Source organism: Sylvia atricapilla, chromosome 11 (assembly GCF_009819655.1).
Source record: "Sylvia atricapilla isolate bSylAtr1 chromosome 11, bSylAtr1.pri, whole genome shotgun sequence".
NCBI classification, from domain to species: domain Eukaryota; kingdom Metazoa; phylum Chordata; class Aves; order Passeriformes; family Sylviidae; genus Sylvia; species Sylvia atricapilla.
The window spans coordinates 4,430,654-4,455,927 of NC_089150.1; the positions used below are offsets into that span (position 1 = coordinate 4,430,654).

At 41.7% G+C, this 25,274-nt stretch overlaps 1 protein-coding gene across 8 annotated transcripts in view; it reads left to right on the top strand.

Moving 5' to 3' along the window:
• The window catches only part of FOXP1 (forkhead box P1), a 391,357-nt gene extending 367,048 nt beyond the window's left edge, over positions 1-24,309 (top strand). For 3 of the 8 annotated variants that reach the window (XM_066327180.1, XM_066327182.1, XM_066327181.1), the window contains 8 exons: positions 1,317-1,518; positions 1,619-1,698; positions 2,345-2,446; positions 7,104-7,225; positions 9,365-9,434; positions 11,331-11,369; positions 13,026-13,192; positions 19,279-24,309. In XM_066327180.1, the coding sequence (XP_066183277.1) occupies positions 1,317-1,518; positions 1,619-1,698; positions 2,345-2,446; positions 7,104-7,225; positions 9,365-9,434; positions 11,331-11,369; positions 13,026-13,192; positions 19,279-19,423 (927 nt within the window). In that variant the 3' untranslated portion in view covers positions 19,424-24,309. The remainder of the gene's footprint in view (positions 1-1,316; positions 1,519-1,618; positions 1,699-2,344; positions 2,447-7,103; positions 7,226-9,364; positions 9,435-11,330; positions 11,370-13,025; positions 13,193-19,278) is intronic. The other 5 variants (XM_066327184.1, XM_066327188.1, XM_066327186.1 and 2 more) reach the window with 3 other exon arrangements.
• The last annotated feature ends 965 nt before the right edge of the window (positions 24,310-25,274 follow it).

Sequence of the window (25,274 nt, forward strand, 5' to 3'; positions counted from 1 at the left end):
ACTACCTTTGTTTGGGGTAAATCCTATTATTTTTAAAAAGAAACATTATTTGTGGCTATTAACTCATATGAGGGTTGCTAATAGGAGTTTTCTTATCTGGTTACTTTCATACAAGGAAAATTAATACAGTGCCTTATGGATAAACATGAGATTTTGGGGGCAGAGCTGCATCATGTGCCTTGCCTTCATCTCAGAAGGTTTAATGTCTAGCAAAAAACGAATTTTAATCATGAACAAAAGTTTTAAAATTCTGGCCCTGTTAAATTCAGTGGGAATTTTGCTACCAACTTCAGTGGGGTCAGGATTTCACCAGTATTATTCGTGGAACTGCCTGAGGGAAAGAAATGTTGAAGTAGTCAAAGAGCCCTTTTCTTGGTCGTCTTCTCTGATGTTGCAGTTAAGGGATCAGCTTGTTTGTTTAAAATACTTCAGCAGCAGTGACCTATTGGGATGGAGCGTCATCTTTCAGAGGACGTTGTAGGGCAGAAAGAAAGGGTTGGGGAGGAATGTGGATGCTGGTTATACAAATAGGGTTGTGTATCAAAAACAGTCAGGTTGGAGCTGGGTTTGATACCCAATCCTGGAGGCAGGTGTGTTTTACAGCCTGCTGTGGCACGCTGCCACACCAGTGGGGCCAGGCTTCGTGCAGGTAACACCAATGCCTTCCACCCTAGGAGGGAAAAAGCAGAGTGGTGCCACTTGTGCTGGGCTGAATGCTCACAGTATTTCATGCACTGTGATTAATTAAATTATTCCAGTGTTAACCTACTCTGGGCTTTGCTTTTAAAATGGATGAACAAAGAGGGAAAAAAAAAAAAAAAAAGCCCAAATGCTGAAGAGAGAAGATTGCATTTCTCCCTAGCATGTCCCTAGGAAAGTCTTTCCTTTTATTTTAAGCCTGGTGCCTTCAATGAAATATCCAGGAAGACTGATTAGAAGCCATGCATAATGATAGCATGGAAATCAGAGAGGTGTGGGGTTTAGACTGTGAAACAATGAAACTTGAAGTAAAATATTAAAATGATCATGTACTGTGCGAGATCTTCTATTAAGGTTTACATAAAAATTCATTATTTGTTCTTTAGGCAGCAGACTGTGTTGTTCTGGTTTTTTTTTTAACCTATTTGGAAATGTATATATGTAATTATTATATTTATTTCCCCTTGCTGGCTCTTAATGGAGATGTTACAGCAGCACTCTGTGCAGAAGCTGCAGTGTCTGCTCGGGGACACTCCGGTAATTGAGGGTTTCCTCTGCAGCCCTTAAACCATCCAGAAACGCTGTTTGTGACAAACCCCTCGTCCTTCCCTCCGCAGCTGAATCTGGTATCGAGCGTCACGCTTTCCAAGACGGCGTCCGAGGCGTCCCCGCAGAGTTTACCTCATACTCCCACCACGCCGACGGCGCCCATCACTCCCGTCACGCAGGGGCCGTCGGTCATCACTACCACGAGCATGCACAACGTCGGGCCCATCCGGAGGCGGTACTCGGACAAGTACAACGTCCCCATCTCTTCAGGTACAAAAAGGGGTTCTGCTGGCACAGCCCTCTCCCCTCTCCCCGTGCTGGCCCGGCGGTATCAGGCTGTGATGATAACAGAACAACTGCTCTTATTTAGCAGATATTGCCCAGAACCAAGAATTTTATAAGAACGCGGAAGTTAGACCACCATTCACGTATGCATCTTTAATTAGGCAGGTAAGCTGAGCCGAACGCGCACGTCTGGGTTAGGAAAAAATATATGTATCTCCCTATATGTGCTGGATTAAATAGATTTTCGAACCTTTGGTGTGTAAGCGTGCTCAAATGCTCAAACCTTTACTATAAGGGTTTTTAGAACTGCAATATATAACATAATTGCTTTTGATTAAGTATTACAATACGATGTGATTATTAGGAAATTCATTTCACACAACAGTGAAAATGAGCCTGTTTAAAGATGGCAAGTCAATTATCACAAGCTACAGTAATCTCTGATCCCTAGAATTAATCTGAGCTCTAAATAATTACTGAGCTTTAATCAGCTAGTGAAATGTTTTGCATTTCTCTTTGATTCTGCTTTATGAATGACTAATAAATTAATATTTCTGTAAGGAAACAGAAATAAAAACTCAAAACAATTAGATAATTCCATTTTGAATTTTGCCATTGAACTGTTAAATACAGCCATTAATCTTAGTTCACATTGTGAAAACCCTCCTCTGGATTTTTTGCTCCGAATCTCTCCTTTTTCATTCTTCCTTTCTTTCCTTTATTTCCGTATATCTGGCAAAAGTAAAACTGTGAGCGTGTTTTGTAGTGCTGTGCTGGTAACTGATCTTGCAATCGCTTTTGCCTCCACAAGGCCATCCTGGAATCTCCTGAAAAACAGCTAACACTAAACGAAATCTACAACTGGTTCACGCGAATGTTCGCCTACTTCCGACGCAACGCGGCGACGTGGAAGGTAAGGCTGAGCCCACCTCCTGCCTTTGCTCTCTGCCACGTGCAGAGCAGATCTTGCTGGTGACACAAATTGTCCCGTCGTGGGGACGTGAAAAATTTAGATCGGCAGTTGTGACACGCGCCGGGTGCCTTATCTGCGGGAACAATTTGATATTTGGCAGAAAAAAAATTCCTCTGCCTTTGAAAACCCCTAATTGAATCCCCATTATTGGCTTTTATGTTCTGTGAATATGCCGTGAGTTCCTCTGTGTGGTTGCTACGAGCAGGGAAACTCAGGCTCTTCAGCCGGAACGTATTAGAAAATTAAAAAAAAAGGTAAAGTTCTCGTGTCAGTAGATATACTGTTCATCTTTTTAGCTAAGCAGGTTTTAATCACAACAACCGTTTTTTTTCCCTAGGATCTATAGATCACTGGATTTCTTTCCTCAGTCGATTGACTCTTAACTGCATAAAAAGCTGTTATAAACTTCCTCTCTGTTTTCTTTAGTCACACAGCAGAAGCTTATTGAATTTTATATGCAAGAAGCAAGCTCCTCAATAAGAAATGTCTTTAAGAGAGATAAACTGGGGGTTTTGCACTTCAGTTTCTTTCGATAACTGTCACAGATACTGGTAGATAAGAAGACTGGGGAGTTAATTTTATTCTGTATTTTGGGGGGCCACTCTTTCACTTTAAATATAGCACTTTAATAGTCATACGGACTTCTGAATCAAGTGCAATCACAAATGAATGATTCAAATGATGGGATGATGTGCTGCTGCAAAAACTGTACCCTGGTGCTTAGAATCTCTCTTAATCCAGACAACACTGTTGTTCTCAAACAACTTCAAATGACCAGGTAGCATGAATAGGTCCTCTACATGCTGTTCCATCAGCTCTTTCTGTTTTTCCTGTCCCAGCCTGCATTTAAGATTAAATTCTTCAACGGATGGAGCTAAAAATGGTCCTTGGAAGTTAGCTTGGTTTTTAGTGGCATGGTTTTCTTTTCATTCAGATCCCAGCACAATTTTGTACATTTTCAGTCCTGGTCTAGAAGCTCTTAAGTTCAGGAAAACTTTCTGTGATTGCTGCTTTGATTCGTCCCTGTAGCTGGAAAACATGAGCAGTGTTCAACTTTGCAGCTTCCTTACTATCCAGAAAGGAAATTAACTTTCCCTGATTTAAGATCCTTTTAGACCTGCCTGTCTTTTGCTGCTGGAGTGGTTCCAGTCGGGCTTTTCAGCAGCTGCAGGTGTGGGTGCTAAAGTAAAAATCCTATTTAGTTCCAGCAGCAAAGGGAGGTGAAGGGAGGAGTAGAAGAAGGCAGCAGGCAGTCCTGGCTGTATCTCCTGTGAGCCTAGTTTTGGGAATTAGCTTTTGGCATCCCAAAAGATCCAGTCCCAGAAGCCAGTGCAGATACAGAAGAGCAGCAGAGAGGCTGAGCTGCAGATTCTCAGGGTTTTAGAAGAGTGCTATGTGTCCCAGGGAGGCAGGTGCCTTTTGGAGACCCCTCCTTGGACACCTTGACCTTCTGCAGGTGTCCAGGTCCTGCTTCATGTAATGAGAAGGAAAAGCTGCACCCCCATATCCACCAGCACCAGCAAAGTAGGCAACTGGTTGGAGTAGGGCAGGTTTTCGTGCTGGAGACTGCTCAGATTTCTGCCAGCCCCCAGGAACAGCAGGGATGAAAATGCAGCTCTGGATTGGCATGATGGGAAGCCCACAGGGCACAGAACGAGCACAAGGGGCTAATTGCAGAATCAGAATAATTTGAATATATATGTGCTGATTTGTGCTCACCTTCAGCTAATGCTTAGGGAATGTTTGGGTCACTGTTCCCCAAGTTTAGGGTCAGGGTTTGGTGTGGACAAGCTTCCCTGAGCCCTATTTCAAAAACACAGAATAGTGCAAGAGTAAAGACCTTTAAAAATGAACCTCTTTCCCAAAATGCTGTATGGCAGAGCCTGAGCAGTTATTAAAATAACAAACCCTTTCATTTGCTACATTCAAGCACGTTCAGGGTAATTTTTCTGCAAAAGTGGCTTGCATACAAATATTTTTAACAAGGTAAATATATAATCTTACAATAATAGCTCCTAATTTTTCTGTTAAGCTGATTGCTGGGGGAGCACTGTGAACTGGTTCTGACAGGTCAGAGGCAATGTCTGTTTGCTTTTATTTTTTGGAGTAATTTGCTGGCACAGAGTCACAGCCATGAGGCACAGGCTGCAGGTGTGGCTCTGACACGTTGGGGTATTGTTCACATAAAACTGTTAGATAGCAAGTATCCAGAGGCAGGGGAAACACAACAATTTTTTTTTTTTTTTTGGCATTAACTTCTCAAATAAGTGATCACATGGAAAAGAGAAAATGAGGGCAACACTTCATGGATGTCTTGTAAATATTCAACTTCTCTGTCTCAACATACCCAGCAAGAGCCTGTCCCACAGCCTTAACCATCAGTTGCAAGCAGACTTCAAGAGAACAAGAACAGTCTGTAAAGTATTTCTCCAACGTTAATTTTTTTTAAAGAAAAACACAAACATTCCTGCTCAACCCTGTCTTTAGAGGCTATTTACAAACTCTCGAGGACTCCCTTCGCTGGGCTTTGCCGTGTGCGTTTGATCAAGTGCTGCATGAACCACAAGATCAGCTTTCACTGGGGGAAATAGCCTTATTATTCTTACATTTTGCTCCAGACTTGACAGTGTTCCCATTTTCACAGGAAACTGCCTGAGTTACCCAGATGTGGGCCAGCAGCCCTGTGTCGGGTTGCACTAGTGTGGCACCCACCAGCAGTTGCTGAGCTGGCTGATTTCAGCTCGTAAGGTGTGGGGCGTTTACATGTTTTTCCTCCACCTCAAAATCAGGGATTTTGCCAAAAATGTCAACAGAACTGAAATCTGGAAGAGGTAGGAGGGAAAAAAAAAAAAAAAAAAAAACACATTAAAAAATAAGAGCAGAAAGAAGAAAATAAGGGCAGAAGGAAGCAGGCCTGATGGACAGGTTGACTTTCTTCCTTGCTGAGAGGAAAAGCATATTCAGGGTTTATTGTTTCACCAGTCCAGAAGTAGAAGTGTTCAGGAAAAGCTGAAGTGTCTGGATCAGGCACCTACAGCCAGAGGAGATGTGTTTGCACTCAAGTATCTGCTGACCAAAGGCAGTTCAAACCCCAGATCTTCCACTCCTGCTGGGGTGGGAGTGTGGGGACTGCACCAGGCATGGCAGGGAATTGGAGCAGAAGACTCTTTACCTTCCCCTCTCAGTATACACACACCACCGCCTCCTGATTTACATGACAAATGCTCTGTGCTACCCTTTGTTTGCACAGTGATTTAGACATTCACATCTCCCTTTCACCATCCAGACCCCATGTTCACAAAAAAAAAAAAAAAAAACCAAGAGGATGATGTTGGAAGGAAAAAAAATTGTCGTCTCCTGGTTGCCTAGACCCAGGCCATGTGTTTGGCTGGCTTTGTGCCTGCTAACGAGTCAACCAGATTGACTGAATCAATGGTGCCAGTGAGGATGGAGTTTGTTCGCCTGCAGATTTTCAGCAAATGGCTTCTTCTGTTTTTCCTGTTTCCCAAGCCCCTTTCAGTGGTGCTGGGAACATGTACAAATTCCTGTGAACTCCATGAACAATGCCTTTGTAGAACCATAGAGTCTTTAAGGTTGGAAAAAACCTTTAAGACCACCAGGTCCAAGTGTTGTTGCAGGGTATTTGCTCAGGAAACTCCTGAAACAGGGACGAAGCATAGCAACTCCATTTGAGGAGTGCCAAGGCTCTTTGCACTCTGGAGCAGGGGCAGAAAAGCCAACAACTTTGCCATGCCTTAGTGAGGTGTCATGTTGTGTCTCAGCACATTGGAAGGGCTGACCCTGCTCATCCTTCCCAGCATGGAGCTGCAGGGTGGACATTCGGGCTTCGGATGCCACGAGCACGGGTCCCTCTGGGTGATGAGCTGTGGGGATATTAGCACTTTGTTTCAGAGAGCCTTCCTCATGTTTTCACTTGGCAGAGGCTCAGATCAGTCACTACAGTAGTCTGCCAGAAATGGGAGCCAACTTCCATATAAGAGCAAGCCGTGGAGGCAGGAGTTGGTGCCGGCCGGCCGGCGGGGTGCTGCTGAGCCCCCAGCCCGTGCTGTGGGTGTGGAGGGAGGTCCAGCACCTGAATCACATTAGCCCAGCTGTGGGAAACCACAGCAACACCAACTCCTGCGCCTCACAGCTAAATCCAGTCGACTGTACTTACATAAAATCTTCTCTGTTCTTTCTAACTGCTTTCTTTTCCAGGAGGAGAGAAATTTCTCTTTGCAGGGCGTATATATTTGTTTTGAAAAAGTCTAAGCAATGTTCCTCTTGTGTTCTGTATGAAATGTGCTATATTCTACAACATGCATGCTTAAAATTGTGGCTGTTCTCAGTCACTCTGGGGATAATTGATAAGAATAACGTGAATTTTTAATCTTGGGTTTAAGCTTTCATATTTATTTTGTCTTTGCAAAATAAGATGTAAAGAGCCGGGGAAAGCGAGCGGGTGTGGGGAGGGGAAGGGGCTTAACATTGCAAAATGAGAACTGTCAAGCTGACTGTGCTGCTGCTGTTCTTGGACAATGATGAGCATTTTCTCATAGAAGGTTTTTGAATGTTTTCTCTTTTATACTTGCTGCAGAATGCAGTGCGTCATAATCTTAGTCTTCACAAGTGTTTTGTGCGAGTAGAAAACGTTAAAGGGGCAGTATGGACAGTGGATGAACTAGAGTTCCAAAAACGAAGGCCACAAAAGATCAGTGGGTATGTCCACCATGTTTGAACTTCTTAGCCTAGCTTGGATCATGCTTACAGTTTAACGTAGAGGCTTTTGGCTGCTAGCTGGTGTTAGACCAACCACAGGTGGTTTCGCATTGTCTCAGTTAAGGGAAACCAAGACAAACATCTCATCACTACTGTTTGTATGCCCACCAGTACCCTGACCCTGCTTGCTTGGTGTTTGTTGCATCACATGCTAGTAGCTTTTAGGTGGCAATGCATATTAACCCTCACAAACCATTTGCTTATGCTTATTGCATTTTATTTTCTTTTTCCTTTTCCCTGTATTTGATGTCTGTTCTGTCCCCGATCCCGTGTCCCTTTGTTTCCACTTCATCTCCTTTGCTGCTGCTCTTGTCCCAGGGTGCCATTCGCACCAACCTCTCACTGCATAAGTGCTTTATCAGAGTAGAGGATGAGTTTGGGTCCTTTTGGACTGTTGATGATGAAGAGTTTAAACGTGGCCGTCATATTCAACGAGGCCGTCCTCGAAAATACTGCCCTGATGAAAACTTTGGCGAGCTTGTTGCACAGTAAGAGCTTTTACTTGCTTTAATTTTTTTTTTCTGCTGTTGCTTTGCTTTGCATGATTTACCCATCTCATGTAGACTTGCATTTCACAATATAGTGTCATCACCTTTGCTGCTAAAGAAACTAAATTTTTGGTTGTTATGTGTATTTTGTGTGTCCTACTCTGATAATCCAAATGCCTGTAGTAAAAAACTCTACTCTGATATGTTTGTTAAAGCATTTATTTATAGAGCAATGTAGACTAAGATAATTATCCACGCTAGCACAGATATACTGCTGTAGACGTGTCAGGAAGACAGATATATGCCAGGAAAGGTTTCAGATAAGTTTTAATTCTGATATTTTCCTTTGCTTTCAATTGTATGCTTTGTTTTGCAACTCCTAATCAGAAAAAGTAAGGTACTTACAAGACAAAAAATGCTGAATTCACTTTAAAGAGTTTGAAAATGCAATGAGACCAGCTGTAAAAATGGCTAACAAGTCATCATGTGCCTACAACAACCTTGCACCAATACTCCTGGGCTTCCCAGAGCGATATTCCTTGATCTTTACTCGAAGGCCATCTCTCCTGGACAAGTGATCCTTGATGGTCCCTGTGCAAGGATCTCAGTTAAGACTCTGCTCGCCATAATTTATTCCCACTTGAATAAAATTAAAATAAAAGCATGCCCAGTGAGTGATAAAACTTTTGGGAGATACTTTGCATGGGCATTTTTTTACCTAGTTTCTATTTCGTGATTTTTAATTATTTTTTTTTAATCTCATGATGGGACCAGTGATATTGGGATGCCTCCTAAAGAGAGAGCCCATGTGGTCCCCATTCCTTTCCTTCAAATCTGACCCCTTATGTAAAGCTGACATAAATAAGGGTCCAAAATAGCACACTAGAATATTTTTTACTAAAAATGGCCTTCAGGGCAGCATGGTAGTTTCTGTGGGCTGCCTGCCTTTGAGCCTCTGTGCCCCCAGGCTGCTTGGGGCAGTGATATGGGCAGCCCCTCATGGGCATGGCAGGAAATAACATGGATCAAACAAATCCTCTCTCATCTTGGTGCCTCCCTCCATTGGGAGAGACTCCCTCCCCTCCACTGGGAGAGACTCCGCTGCCAGCGACTCGGAGAGTCATTTGGATGAAGCAGAGTTTAAAATGTCCCGTGATGCTTTTGATCACTGCCTCCCCACGATGGACCTTCACATGGTAACGGGCTCCCAGACACGACGAAAACTGGAGAATTTCTCCTGAACACAGCTAAAATGAGCAGAGATGCCAAGATGTGCCACTAACGCAGGGTAGTAGAACACATGGCGAGGTAACGTCAAGAGATAATGATGTTCCTTATTTAGTAAAGGCAAATATGATAACCGTAGCCCAAAACTCAGATATTTTCCTTAAATTAACAAAATGGAAAAAAAGAAGAAAAAAAAAAAAAACACCAAAAAAACAAACCAAAAAAAACCAATGAAAGAGAACTCATATGGAAAACCAGTCTCAGCTCTAGTTTTCTGGTGGGGGAGAGGAAGCATTACATGCTTGAAACGCTAGCACAGAAGTTGGTTGCTTTTAACTCTCTTTTTTATGTTTTTCTTATGCAGTAACCCTTCTCTTATTAAAAACATACAGACCAGCCACACCTACTGCACACCTCTCAATGCTGCTTTACAGGTAAGATTAATGACTGTAGCAAATATGCAACAGAGGCGTGTGTCTTCCCCACTCATTTCAAAATATATTAGCCTTGCTCTAATTAGATATTAAATTTTAATTCCGTTAAACTTTTTTCTTAAGTGCATAAAGCATCATAGTCCCTGGAGGCAAACACATATCAGGCTGCTTCAGCATTAGCTAGATGCTTAGCATTTTGAATATTGTGGCAAAAAAATTAAAAGTTCACTTATTAATATTTATCAGCAGTATCATAATTTCCATCCTCTTATTTCAGAATTTCACTTGAGGCAAAAATACCACAAGTGTAATTACTCTAGCACAGCTATTAATGTGCTGAATGATAGGATACTGCAGCACGTGACCTTCTATTGTTCATGGCTTTAAAGAGAAAGCAGATCATTTTTCCCCCTTTTCTTTTAAGGGCTATTTTTGCATATCTTCCTATTGTTGGTAAAAAATAAACGGCGCAATTCCTGTAGAAAATAAAAGATCATTTTTATTGGTTTAAACTGTAATTGTAAGACAAAAATTCAGTTTTTTCACGATGCAGAAATACACAAAGTGTGGGTGCAGAATTAATAACTTGCAGCCTAAAAATGGCCATGTCTCCAGCCCTTTTTCTTGTGCCCTTCTTCCCCTTCCAATAAATTGCTGAGTCAATCTCAAAAACCCCAGGTAAAGTCCATGTGTTATCCTGTCCTGATTGTAGTGGAGTCTGTGTGTTTGTGTGGGGGTTCAGACTTTATATATTATGAATTAATCCAGGAGGCAACACGGTGCATGGTTGCACCCCAAGTGGTTCTTGGGGGTCACTTTTCAAGAAGTTCACTGATGGCCATGGATATTTGCTTGGGCAGTCATATTTTGTGGAAGGTTTCGTAGGATTCTCTTTTCAGAACCAAGAAACAAATTAATAGGAGGAAAATGATGTTTTGCCTTTCTTCTAATTCTTTGAGTTTATGCAGTAACTCCTGCAAAGCCCAGGAAAGCATGTTTAAATGAAGCAACTGTAAATACCATTCATTAGTAACTTATTTTCCCTTGAGTCTTGTGAAGTGTGATTTTTAAAGACTGCTTTGTCTCCTGAATAGTATTAAGATTACAAGCACATTTTACATTCATGAGGCTGAAAGGCAAAAACGAAATGATCCTGCATTTCTTCACATTGTTAACTATGTGACTAATTTCAATTAATATGCTTATCATATGGAACTGTTCGTGTTTTATTTCTGAAACACGTGTCGTTGTCGTCATCTCCATCCATTCTTGTCTTTCGTGATAACCTCCAAACTGTTTCCATTCCCCACTTTTCCTGAGAGAGCCACGTCCTCATGCCCCCCCATAGCTGAGCTAAGGAGGAGCCTGGGCCAGATTTGCTGCCACTGTCACCCCTCTAATATTTAATAAATATCTCTCATATTTATTAGAGGTTTATTAGAGGGATGAATAATAACCATTGCACTGAGGCAGGTCCTTTTTTAGGGTGAAAATACACCAGCACTTGTCTCCCTGCCGTTGGATTTTGGAGGCAACATCCCAGTGGGTTCTCTGGGGCTGTAAGATGGTCTGGGCAAATAATGCAGGTGGCCACTGCCATATGGGCAGTTTAGACTTGACCTGGGCAGCAAATTCATCTAGGACACAAGACTGCCTTACCTGCCAGGGCCTGCAGTCAGTCTAATTAATAATTCACAGTGTTCCCCCCAGCTTTTGTGGGCTCTGGGAAGGCCTGCTCCTTGCACATCCCTGTGAGCACTGTGGGGTCTGCACAGCAGGCTGTGTGCTGCCAGCATGGCAGGCTGTGGTTTCTTTTCCTGTGGGCTGGCAGAGCCTCCCCTGTCCTTCACCCAGACCCTGCTGACATCTCCTCTATCTGTTTTCCCTCGTGGCCAGGGAGAAGAAGCAGCTCTCTCCCCACTCTGTCTGTGGAAGGTACGGGGACTCCAGCTCTCACCAGTTCTCTCTTTTGCCATTGGGTCAACAGGGGCTCCCAAAACACCTCATCCCCTATTATTACTGTCTTCTAGCAGATACTCCTGGTGTCCCACCTCTCCCCCAGTAAATTGCTGTACTGCAATTACAAGTTATTGCTGTGGGTGAAGAACTTGAGTCATTATTTTGCCAAGTGCAGGAAATGTGAACCATTCTTTGCATCCCCTAATCACAATGAGTTTGCCGGTTGTTGAATCAAGAAGATAAAAATAATCCTCCCCGTTAGAATAGCTTTTGTAATCATGTGTGACACATAGGGCTGCACATGGAGAGGTCAACATAAGGAAGAATAAAAAGGGGCCGTGCTCCTGGAGATGCTGCAGTGAGGGCTGGTCCTGCCCTCCCTTCCCATCCCATCTCCCCCCACCCTGTCTCTGGCTGTGCTTGCCTGGGGAGAGCTGCCAGCTTGGCAACAAATGAGTTTTGTCCCATGAACTAGGAGCAGGCAAGAGCCTTTGGTGAGGAGTACATTTGCATGGGTTCCCCTCCCACGGGCCAGGTTTGCATCATGCAGACCCAGCCTGATGGATTTTTTTTTTGCTTGGCCACTGCAGCCAGCTGACCTCTCCCCAGAGGAGGTCAAGTGATGCCGAGCCAGCGTCTGTGGCTGCCCGGCGCTGACACGGCTCCAAGAGCCATGGATGATGTCAGCCAGATCCGGCTGGGATGGGTGAAATGGTTAAATGTCCTTCCAGTCCCTGGGCGCTGCAGCCTCGGAAAACTGTGCCTCCCTCCCATTCCAGTGCCTCCCATCCCCACTAAACGCTGGGCTCCTCCGGGGCTCAGGGTTTCTGCGTTCCCACCGCTGCTGCGCCGGGCCGGGACTGTGCTGTCAACATGAGCTAATGCTGACACACAGTAAATATTAGCAGGCAGAACGGTGGGAATCAGAAGGAAAATATTTAACAGTTCATTCTCTTCCTACAAAGATTTCCATTTAGAGAGTTAACTCCAGTGTGCCACTGCACGGTGTTTCCTTAGAACAAAGGGAAAAAATCAAATTAAAATAGTCAGACCTGTAACAGCTAAGGTAAGAACTGAGTTGCTGAGGTTTAAAAAATTCCACATGGAGTGTTTCAGCTCTCAGGTCGATTGGTGCAGTTCTGATCCAGTTAGTGCTGATCGCAGCCTCACACGTGTCCCAAGGAAAACCAAACTCAGTGATGCTGTACTCCTGTTTGGTGCCCACTCCAGTGGGAAGGAGTTATCAGCTGAGCCAGTTTCAATTTTTTTCCCCATTTTATTAGAAACAAAGCCCAGACCTAAGCCACAGAAAATACTCTGAAGACCCAAACATAATTTCATGAAGCAAAAATAGGGAAAGGACATTTTCTTTTTACCAGACTGTGTAATTCCAAATAGGGAATGGAAGGCTCCATCCTGTTACATGCCAATATATAACATATCTTTTATGTTAAACTATGTTAAATTTCCCTTGATGGAACCAGGGCAATACCTATCAGAAAGAACAGTATTTAAAAAAACCTGTGATTGCAAGTAATGTAAATGTGGAGAATGTTTCGGGACGAGCGTGTTGTGCAATGTATAAAAAATGTTAGTCATGGCTCTTCATGGATTTGTTTGTGTCCTTGGCAGGCTTCAATGGCTGAGAACAGTATACCTCTATACACTACTGCTTCCATGGGAAATCCCACTCTGGGCAATCTAGCCAGTGCGATGAGGGAAGAGCTCAATGGTGCAATGGAGCATACGAACAGTAACGGGAGTGACAGCAGTCCAGGACGTTCCCCTATGCAAGCGATGTAAGTACAGCAGAGGTGCCTGCTGGCTCTAGGTCTTCTCCTGCCATCTGCTCAAGGGTCACTCTTGAAGACTTCTGGCTCCTTCCTGAGCTTCATGGATGGAGCAACAAGAGCAGACATCTACCTCCATCTGGGGATATGCGTAGGGTGGTTAGAACGTAAAAGAGCCATTTACCAGTTTCTGCATAAAACTGAGCAGCTCAGTCCAGTCCAGAGAGGACACAGGGCTATAAAATTGTTCACTTGTTTGCAGTTCTCTTCTTTAAACCTTGCAAAACCTCACAGGCAAGCTATGCTTCTTGGAGAAAACCCGTGATTTCTCTCCCCTTTGGTTTACGTGATGAGCACGGCCCGTGGAGCAGAGCTGTGAAATGGGCTTGTTTGGCAGGTCCAAAAAAAAAAACCAAACCACTCAACACAAAACGGTCTCGCTAAGCATTAACGTGAAGGTCTGTGTGATTTATAGATTGCTCTTAAAATATCAAAAGGAGAATTAATAGGGGCATTATAGCAACAGACGGCGGTGTAATGAGCGTGTCCATAACCACATGAAGTGTCGGGGGCTCGACGTGCGCGGCACCGGGCAGCGGGCGGGCGCAGGAAAGGGTAAGGCAGGAAGGGTGTGATGCCCCAGTGGGTGTGTGCGGTATTTATGGGGTGATGGAGTGAGTTTGCAAAGCTGTAAACTCTCCCCTCCCCTCACATCACACGCCGGGTAATTGGCGGCTGGTGAGGAAGCCGGAGTTTACAAGTCCTGTCGTTCCCGAAAGCTCGGCGGAGCGCTTCGGGTACCTGTGAGTGACCATGCTGCCTGTCTTCCCCCTGCTCCTTAAAACAGCCTGTAAAATTACTGGCTGGCTTGCCAGGGCTCACATTACACATTAAAAAGAGAACTAATTTGTAGTCTCTTTCACTTCAAAGTAATTTGAATAAGGGATTTACAAAAGTAAGTCTAAATCAAAAAGTAGAAAAAACATTAACCTAATACCACGGTAGTAATTAGTTGTGAAACTAATTAGCATTTAATGGCAAAAAAGTTTCCCACCTGCATAATGTGTTGTCAGAGGGGAGGGGGCACGAAGGAATCTGAGGCTCTGGATACTTTGATATTGCGGTGTTTTAAATCAGTGCACAGAGTGCTTTGAAAAAAAAATCTTTAAAGATGGCAACATTCATTTTTAATTAATAATTAATTTAAACATTGTCTTTTACCATTTACTTCAAAACACTCAAATAATGTGTTTAGCTTTTCCAGTGATTGTTTGTGCAGTATTAATTATCTCTTCCCAAAGTAACGTTGCATGACACACTTTCCGTCTCTCGCAGACGGATTCATCTCCAGGCAGTTTTAGTCACAATTTGTTATCCTCTGCCTGTGACCACGCAGGGCCGGCGTGAAGGAGGAGTGGAGGGACATGACTTTTCTCAAAAAGCAAGACTTCTCCCAAGGGTTTCTCCTGGCCTAACAGACAAGGATGAACGTTTATGATGTTGCGTTAATCCAAGTAATTATTTTTTTGCAAGTTCAAGGCTAGTGCAGTTCATGCACTTCTCATTTCACCTAAGGTTTCCTTGTCTTTGAATAGACTGAGAGGAGGGAAAAATAACCCAGTTGAAACAGGCTAGGACATCTTCCAGAACTGTGCATAGCTGTGGCCTTTGTTGCACTTAATAATCATCTCTTAGCACATTGATACCAAGGTGAGGGGCACAGAACAAATAGTGGAGAGAGAGGAGGTCGGGGGAGTGATGCTTCATTTTCATTATTCACCAGAAAATCCAATTTTCTGTTGTAATATGGAAATGATTGTTTCCTGAGTGTTTTCATTTTCTCAGAATTGATAATATATGTATTCTCTGCTGAACATTTCTTTTTGCTTAAGTAAAATGTGGCTGGGTGATATTCCAATACCAGCCTGGGAGCTTCCCCATTATAATGGTGTTTCTAAGTAGTTTGAAGGGATCTACAGCCAGAACACCATTCACACGTCAAGGGGTTTACCCTGTTTACTAAATAAAATCATGAGTCAACAGCGACCTTACAGAAGCTGCGAAACCTTTTTATTTTCCATGCTCCTGCTTTGTTAGCAACATGTTCATTTTTTTTCTCAGAACAGATTTCCTTGTCATAATGCAAATTATTTTTAAACAGTTTCAGTGTATTAGGAGAAATCAAGTTTTAAACTTTATTGTAAGGTTTAAAGGACCTTGTTAACATGACAGCTAAGAAGTCTAACACTTGAGCTGAAGTCTTATTACCGCTCATTCGTTTCCTTTTTATGACACATTGAACCACAGCTAGGGTGGGGGTTTTTTTTCCCTTCTCTCTCCCTCCTTTTGAAACACTAGAAAGTAGTCGCATAATTACAGCTTGGGGACATAACACTTTCATCCTGATATGCTCCAAAGGTAGCCACAAAGCAAACTACTCCATGCTGTGTGCACCACCAGAACTCAGTGGCTTTAAACAACAGTCAGCTTTATTAAAAACTCCTCTGTTCCCAGAGTGGACAAACAAAAGAATTACTCAGATGTGAAAAGAAGGGGAATCTGTATTCAGCAAGGTTATTTATTGTTAACCCCTTCTGGAGTCCCAGGCATCTACTTAAAAGGAATGTGCTGAATTTCTGCTGCTGTAAAAATAGAAATGGGAAACCCTTTCTTTTTTCTTTGCCTTCTTTCCTTCCCCCCTCCCCCCCACACTTTCTTTTTCTTGTTGCTTAACCCAGCATTTACCTTTTCTGTAATTCAGCAGACTGAATAATTCAGTCTCTAAAGGAAGTTTTCCTTCCCCATTTTGAGGACTTCATGTGGTGGTAAATAGAAATTCAGACTTAACTTGAGAGGATATGAAAGTCTCCCTTTGCCTTCAAGATTATTTAAGCTTATTTATTTCAGTTGCTCAGAAATGTTTGAGTAAAATCACAGATTTGGGAAGGTTTCCTCCTCACGTGCCATTTTGTGGTTACAGCTGACAGAATACACAAGGAGTTGGATTTTTTTTGGCATTGCTTTCCTTACAGCTCTCTCCCTGGGGGTTGTGTTACCCAGATAACCTCCTCATTTAGGGGATGGAGGTTTTGCCAAGCTCACTGTCTGATGTTTGTGCAACACGTGAGGTGCTGGGGGAGACTGGTGTGACTCTGCTCCCTGTGGCTTTGTGGCCCTCTCTAGCTTTGTCTCACCCAGAGTCGAGCAGAGCTTTTCATAATTTCTCTGTTGCTTCTTACACCTCAAGTTTTGTTTTTTGACCTCTGGGAATCACACCAAACCTCAAAGAGAACCTCAGTTAAAACCACCTGGGTTTCACCTGGTTTCATAACAAAGCCAGAAGAGGGGCAGAGTTTGTTTTGGAAAGTTTGGGGGACCCTTTGAATGAGCTTTCACAGCACTTTGGTTGTGAGCACAGTGAGCACCTGTCTAACCTGCTGGCAGCTGAGGTGGGGATGCAGTGGGGCACTGGGCAGCATTTGCAGAAATTCCAGTCCATGTACCAAGGCCTCTCTGCTGCACATGACACGTGCTCTCCTCTCCCCTTTGAAAATTTCCCTTCTGAGTTTTCAAAAATAATACTTAAAAAAAATAAATAAGCCCAGCAGAAGCAGCATCAAAACCAGAAAGCAAAAAAGCAAGATTTTGACATTAAAGCAGCAATAAAAAAGATCACTGCCATAAAGGCTGAGTAGCACAGGCTTTATTGGGCTCTCAGTGCAGCCACTCTTTTCCCTTTTTTCTTCTGTTTTTCATTTCATGTTTTCTCCCAAGTGAGGGGCCCCACAGCCTATTCATAATATAAGTTTTTCTAGTTGCAGGTATTCAGCATAGTTTAATATTCACTGAGGCCATGAGCTGCTGGGACAGGTAGCACATGCACTCCTCCAACATGACAATCTGCTTGCGAGACCTCTTGCACATTTATGCCAATCCTTAACCTCTGATCCTTGAATTGTCTCCTTCCAGTCTTTTCTTTACCCCTCCTTTTTCACTAGTTAGGTTAAAACTGTATGAGCTGTGCTCTCAGTGTGTAATTTTTTTCAAAAATTACGTGACTTGCAGAGGAACCTCTTCACTCCCCGAGATGTGTTGATAGGATACATATTAGTGGATTTGAAGGGAAAAGGCATGTGCACATGGGTACTGTGTCACTTCTTCCCAGTGTTCCTTTGGATGAGTTAGAAGGTGCAGTTAATACTTAAGTATTGATCCAGCTCTTTATTACTCAAAAAGTTGAAACAAGCAGGGACTTGAAAGGCATTCACAGCTCACATTAAAATTGTCTGTAGTCAGCAAGTTGGATGCTTCCTAAACTGATCCAGTCTCAAGCCTAAATAAAGAAGTAGGATACAGGGGTACAACTGGCTCACTTGAAGTAGGCAAGGCTTTGGTCTGCCTGTGGATGCTGAGTACATTTTCCCTGCCCAGTGATTTATCCCTGCTCTCTGTCCGTGCAGTGGAGTACAAACAGTATTGTCGCTCCTGTCCACACAAAACATAAAACACAATGCAGCTATTTTAAATCATTCATTTTAAAGCAAAGCTGTGCAAGCAGAGGAAAAGTTCTTACAGTGAAGGATGTGTGCAGCATGTGTGTTCATGTTGCATATGTGAAAGGGTTAAATCAGTCTGCACAGAGAATAAAACGAGTCTTGGGGGTGGATATCAACTCAATGAGAGACAGTGGGACTTGAACTCATTAACACTTTATTTTAAGGGATTGCCTACAACATCAATTATTTAGGAAGCAAACAGGGGCTCCATCGCTGTGTCGCATTATTAATACTTGGTAATGTCAATAAAATCCTACTTTCCTATAAAGTCCCACCAACAAGACACTATTGACTCACATGGCTACTTTACATTTCAAAAGCTGCCGAACAAAAAAAAAAAAAAGAAGAGAGGTAAAAAAAGGTAATTTGTATTTGTATAGGATTTGTTGTAAATATGATTTACGAACAACATTTTTCAATTGTTATCATACCCATTTTGAATGACCAAGCCCCATTCCCCTGCGGGTTATTCATGTGCTTTGCTGTAATGAGAAATTTGGCAGATCTCATCTCTTTAGTACATCCTTGTGCCCACCATGAGCTGGGGATCATGTTCTGCCTTGTTTACAGCTGACAGTGTTATTATTCTCGTTAGGACTGTGCTTTCTTATCATATTGTTGTGTTGAGCGAGCCTTTTCCTCTCTGTTTGTGTTTCCTGGCAGGGCTTTTCTTCCCTTATTGACAGTTTGTAAAAATATGCATTAATTTGGAGTTTAAAGCATGTATCATGGTGTCTCTTTGCTGTGTTTGCTTGAAGTTGATTAATGATAGAACCTCACTTGGGGTCGTCCTCTGGAGAGTTGTCTCACAGGTTCTGCATGTTAACGAGAGACGCCGCGCGCGCGGCGAGGATGATTAGCCCGCGCCGAGCCCTTGGCAGGCCACTGCCTTCCCCCTCGGATGCAAATTCCACTTATTTATCCAAAGATCACATTAACTTAATGTGTCAGCTGAGAGCGTTTTCTCTCGATCCCCGGACGGAAAAACCCTATCGAGGTGCTCCTCCCAGAGTGTTTTCCCGGGGAAGCTGAGTGCTGCCTGCCTGGCACAGCCTTCGCGGAATCTTAGAATCATTAAGCTTGGAAAAGCCCTTTAGGATCACTGAGTCCAGCGATTAGCCCAGCACTGCCAAGCCCACCACTAAACCATGTTTTAAATGCCTCATGCACGGGTTTTCTGAAGGCTTCTGGGTGCAGTGACTGCATCACTCCCCTGGGCAGCCGGTTCCAGTGTTTGGGTCACGCTGTCAGTGAAGAAATTTTTCCTAATGCACAACCTAAACCTCCTGTGGGGCAACTCGAGGCTGTTTTCTCTTGTTCTCTTGATTGTTACCTGGGAGACTGTGCTTGGCTTGGCTTCCATGGCCAGCACAGATATTTGGGGTCTCCTCCTTGGTGACCTGGAGCTCTCAGACCTGGCCCTCCAGGTCTGAACCCCCCAAATCACCTCACCTTCCTCCCAAACCACCTTCACTGGTCAAAATAGTCAAAATTTTTTAGTAAACAGCTTGCTGAGTGTCTGTTGCTTTGTTTTCCCAGGCACCCCGTGCATGTCAAAGAAGAACCATTAGACCCAGATGAAAATGAAGGCCCACTATCCTTAGTGACAACAGCCAACCACAGTCCAGATTTTGATCACGACAGAGATTATGAAGATGAACCTGTAAATGAGGACATAGAATGAGTATGTCTGACATCGTTATCCTGAGAATGAAGATTGGAAGAACACGTCAAACTTAGCTGTGAAATCTCTCCATTATTGTACAGTCTGGAGGATTCTCAGTCCACTTTGACAACTCTGAAATATGTTAACTCTTAGTGCCATCAAGTATCCCATTTGGGAGTATTTTTGATTTTTCTACTTTTTGTTGAAAAAAGGAATTTGTACTCTGTGCATTGGATGGACTTGTTTGGTACTTGGGATTTTCCTCTCTTACATTCAACATCAGTGTTGTAAATTTGCTAAACTGATTCACTTGCATTTAGCAGCCAGCTGTGGACTGCAGGTCCTGCCAATTTTGGACACTTGAGGACATCAAACTGAGCATGTACACCTGAACTGCAGATCAAGTCTTTGCCCAGATTTTAAGGATTCCAATGGACAACATATTTGCACAGTACTGCATGTTGATTATCACTGCCTTTACTCCATTTTTTTTTTTTTGTTTCGTTGGTTGGTTTCTTTTCTTTTCTTTTTTTTTTTTTTTTTTTTTTTTTTGCTTCCATTTGGGATGGGGAAGGCCTGTGTGTGCACGTGTGTGGGTATGTGTGTGTGCGTGTGAGCGTGTATATCGGGGAGGGGTTCGAAGAAAAAATTATCCCAAACTTTTTAATGTATTGCTTTTATTCCCCCGCCCCACTTCTCCTCTACCATTTTAAGTTCTGACCTCAGGCCTCATCTGGGCCCAGGGCCTCTCAGAGGCTTCAACGTTTTCTGTACTTTGTGATGAATGTTAATAGGTGTTTTTATTATACGAAGCTGAATGTCATTGAATTGTTTGTAGTTTTTTCTGTCATTCATTCCAGTTTCCTTCAGATGCCACCATGTTTTCTTTAGCTATGGAAAACATTCCATTTCGGTGTCTCCTTTTTTGTTGTTGTTTTTTTGAAGAGGTCCCAAATGCTGCACGATACATGTGGAAAGGTTGTCCAACGGAGAGAGGAACGAAGTACTGCAAGAATGAGAATGAATGACAGATGAACATAGAAACACTGTAGGAAGCAACACAGATTCATTCCACAAAGCAGTATTTTTAATATATTCTTGTTTTGTTTGGGTTTTTTGATTTTTTTTTCTCTTGATTTTTTTTTTTTTTTTTTTGGCAGCAACGGTGAATATTAGCAAATGCCACAAAATTGAACAGCACAAGGAAACATATGCAGCACCAACAGAGTTCACTTTTAGTAGAGAATGAATAGTACAGTGGCAGGCTCTCGGTTGTTAAACACGAGCTCTAATGGGTTAACAAATCTTTCTGGAATATCTAAGATTACCGAGATGGGCACCTAAACATTTATTATTACAACTTTTTTTTTTTTTTTCCCATTATTTTTTTACATTTGCATTTGCAAATAGTGGTTGGAAAGATGACTTCATTAAATTGTTACTGTACGTGGTGATGTTTCACGGTTAAACATCAGTTCAGGATTGCTTGGTGGCGTTAATCTGTTTGAATACAAATTAGATTTCAGATTGAACTTGTTACGGGAGTTAATAAGGACGGGGCCCCACTAATGCTAAAGTGTTAATTTTCAGCTGTGCAAATCCAGTACTGCAGTTAGGATTGTTATGCAATATTACACCAGCCAGTATGGAAACCTCGCCGGAGGAGTCGGGAGAGTTGGGAGAGAATTGGCGCCGGGGCTTGTTAGGCAAAACTGGCAAAGCTCTGCAAAAAAAAACAAAAAAAAAGCAAACACGACATACAAAATCTGTTGCGATAGGTCAGTAAACCTCAGTCACCAAACACCTAAACATTTTCATTCTGCAACCACTTTTCTGTCACTCATTTATTTATGTAGGACTGTAGCTTTTTTTTTATTATTTCGAAAAGCCTTTCAGAGCTTAATTTATATTCTTCTTTGTACCTTTCTTTTTTCCTAAAATTACCAAAGATATTACACAAAGGTAAATTATGTTCTCTGTTATATGCTTTATCTTATGAAGCCAAATATCCTCTTATTGTTGATCAAAGGAGGTTGAAGAATTTAGAGGGAAATGACAAGATGTGGGCTATTGCTAACCTGAGAGGGAAACTGCTCCTTTATTCTAGAAAATTTAGAAGGCCAAGTAGATGTCTGAACCAAAGTTGTTACTTTTTATTTGCAATTCTTTACAGTGACCAAAATGAAAGTCTGTAAAGAGGAATCGAGGAGAGCTTTTGAGGTTAAAACTAGGAATCAGTGTTACTGGGAGAGCTATGAGAAGGGAGCTGAAGAAAGGAAAGACACAATTATTTTGTGGAAAAAATTAGAGTATCAGATAAAGGAGACAGTTTAATAAAATACAGAAGAGAACAGAAAAGCTCCTACAATTTAACTGGACGATATAATGGTATTTCTAGAATTAAAAAAATAATAATTTTGGTCTTTGGTTCTACAGATTATGTGCCACTTCTGTTCCGGGACTGTGCTGGGATGACTGCTTTAATTTTGGTTGATCTTGGCACATTTACTCAGTTTTGTTTTGGTTTTGGTCAGCATTTTTCATAAGGAAATAACACTCCTGTCCACTCATAAGCTTTGGTACAAAAAAATTTTATCGGCAGTTACTTTTATAAAAAACTCAACTCTGCTTTCTGTTTCAAAAAGACAAGGAAAAACCAAAAAAAAAAAAAAAAAAAAAAAAAAGAAAATAAAAGGGCAGTCTGTGGTCATTTGGAAACTTTTTTAAAAAAAATTTTTTTTTTTTAATTTTTTTTTTTTTTTCCAGTTTTGGTTTAAATTATATCCAGGCAGCTTCGTGACGTGCCGGCGGTAGCCAGACAGGGATCATGAGAATTGAGCCCTGTGCTTCGAAACTGAGTGGTTTGCTGGTTAGTTCGGTATTCAGAAGGGGGATAAAAATCTGGTAGATTAGTTCATTCTCAGCATGTGTAGCTAGACATGAGTAAAGATAACAGCATGAGAAAACTGTTAGTACGCATACCTCAGTCCAAACTGTTAGGGAATGAGTAAATAAAAAAAAAAAAAATACATTTCACTCAGTTGCACTTAGTTGTATGTCTTGCATGCTTAGTCTAAAGACTGTAGCAAAAACAAAAAAAATTAAAAAAAGAGAAAAAGAAACAAAAAATTAGAGTTTAACATATCTGGCAGGTGTTGCAGCCTTGCAGAAGAACCAACTGAAAATCTCAGGCTTTACATCAAGCAAACTTCACTATGATTTTTACAATTCTGATTCTGTATCCCTTTGGATATACAGTTGCTTCTTTAGGGAGGGGTTTATTATGTTGTACATATATATCCCACTGTGTCTGTGTGAGCCTTTGTCTTTTGGGGGGAGGGTGGGGAGGGAGGAAAAGGTGAAAAGGTCCTTTTTTTAGATATCATTCCTCAAAAGGAATAAATGCAGACCTGTTTGTCAAAACACCTTTTGCTTTTTGTGCAACTGCTTTATATTAACTATACTAAAAAATAGCTTTTAAAAAAAAAAAAACTACTGTATGTAATGGAATTGCAGAATACGCTGCACATGTATTTTATTTAGTTATCCTTGCTTTAAGAATATTGGATGACATTTGCTGACATGTGGGAGAAAATCCCTGACTTTTTTTTTTCAGCTTTTAAATTGTAACATAGTTGACAGATTTTTTTTTTCTCCTGTTATCATTGATCGAAGCATTTTTGTACAGTTTTTGTGTTTAAGCTGGTTTTTTTGATACTTTCCCACCCCTTCTGTTATCTTACCACTGCCTTTTCTGGCTGTCTTAAACAAAGTTCATATATTTGAAAGGAAAAAAAAAATCATTTAAAAAAAAAAAAAAAGTTTTTCTCCTGCTGCAGTAAATATTTTGCATGATGAATTCCAGGGTCACACTTTCAAAGTTTATCAGTGAAGTAGTGATTAATAATGGGGAGTGTCAAACTATTGAACTTTTTGTATAAAAAAACAAAAAAAAAACTTTACAAGGTGCCAAGATGTAAAGACAATTTGTTACATGTTTTTTTTCTCAAAGAAAAGCGTACATTATGAAAGTAGTACCATGTATCAGGTAAATCGCTGTCAGGAATGAGAGTCAAAGCCTTCCTTGTCCACAAAAAAAAAAAAAAAAAAGTTTGTAAATGTAAAACCTGTTAGGTTTCTGCATTCAACTAGAAGTGAAATGAAAAAAATAAATAAAATCAAGGCTTATGTAGAAAAAGTGACCACAAAAAATATGACCTTTTTTTGATTCTCACTCGCAAGAGTCCCGCTGCAGGTCCTGCACCTCCCTTTTCCTGGAGCTCAGCTTTGGGGAGAGACTGGGGCAGGGATGCTGGTTCTACAAATATTACAGATCATTAGATATTTTATATATATACATACATAAATATATATATATATAAAGTTTTTTAAAATAATTTTGAACTATTGTAGTTTTCAGATCGCCAATAATCTCATGTTCATTATAGCATGAAAAAAAAAAAACCCAACCAAATGTGTTTACTCTTTTAAAATCCTTTGGTACCTTTGGTTAACGAACTCAGAGTGATTTTTTAGATGTTTCAGAAGTCATTTAGTATTCTAGTCTTGCGAGGTGAATTTGCAGTTCAGGACTGCATTTTAATGGGCCCAGAACAGGTAATCAAGTATCTTCTACCCATAAGCCTTGATGAAAATGGTACAGTCCAGACTGTTAGCATGGTGCTTCGTGTGTATGTGCTGCCAGTAACAAGGTCTTTTTTTTTTTTTTTTTTTTTTTTTTTTTTTGATAAGGCATAAAAGAAACTCATTCCTTACATCAACTGTAATTCCATCATTCCATGTCTGTTGATACAGACAATAAAAAATGTTGTGTAGTCAGTACTAATTACTGACATTATAGCATTCTCAAATGCAATAAAAATGCTGGTTGTTCACACTGGTAATGCAAGTTGCCATGTCCGAAGTTCTTGTTTTGTTGTTCCCCCCTCACAGTGATTCTGATGTCACATGCCATGGTCCCTGATCCATGGGCACCTGGTCCAGGTCCCAGCTCATTCATGGATGGATAAATCTCATCTCTTTCCTTGAGTGTCCCCCAACCACATCCAAGTACAAAATATTTTAATGGTGGTTTCGTGGATGGTCTGTACAGGGCAGTTGGGTGAGGCTTGAGCACTGGAGGCAAGGAAGACACTGTCATTCCAGGAATTAATCCTCTTTTCCAGGGGAGTCCTTCAGTTTTGCCCGTTGGGGTCACAGGGGGTCATTTGCTTTCTCGCTGGACTCTGTTTCAAAGCTTGAAGGAAGGGGTTGGGCTCTTCATCCTGCAGTTCCTTCCCAGTGCAGTGCCCTGATGGGAATGGTGCTGCTGGGTTTGGTAGGAAGGGCTGGGAATGTGCCATCCCTGCCAAAAGGGATTTCCAGGATCAACCCTTTGGTCCACAAAACTGTGAGGAGCGAAGTCCCAAGTGGCACTGTCACCTGAGACAAACTAAAGGAAAAACCCACCTTCTTTTTCTTTCGAGTAAGCACACATTTATTTTCCTCATCAAGTTTTGTAAAGAAAAATAAAATGTTTAATAGCTAGCATTAGCAGCAAACTGAAATTTCAGAGGAGAGATTTTTCATGAATAATTCATTAAAATTTCACATCTGCAAGATTAGTCATCCAAATAAAATGCTAATGTCAAAAACATGCACCGTCTATAATATTCTCATCAAATCTTTTTGCATATAATGATAAATGCTTAAATTAGTACAAATGATTTTATAAAAATATTCTATCATAAAATTATACCAGATAACTATTTTTTGGGGGGAGGGGGAGGGGAATCTTTGCACACTCATTACAGTGTGTCTCCAAATGGTGTTGACTGGCAGATTTTAATAATCAAAATACAGAGAACAC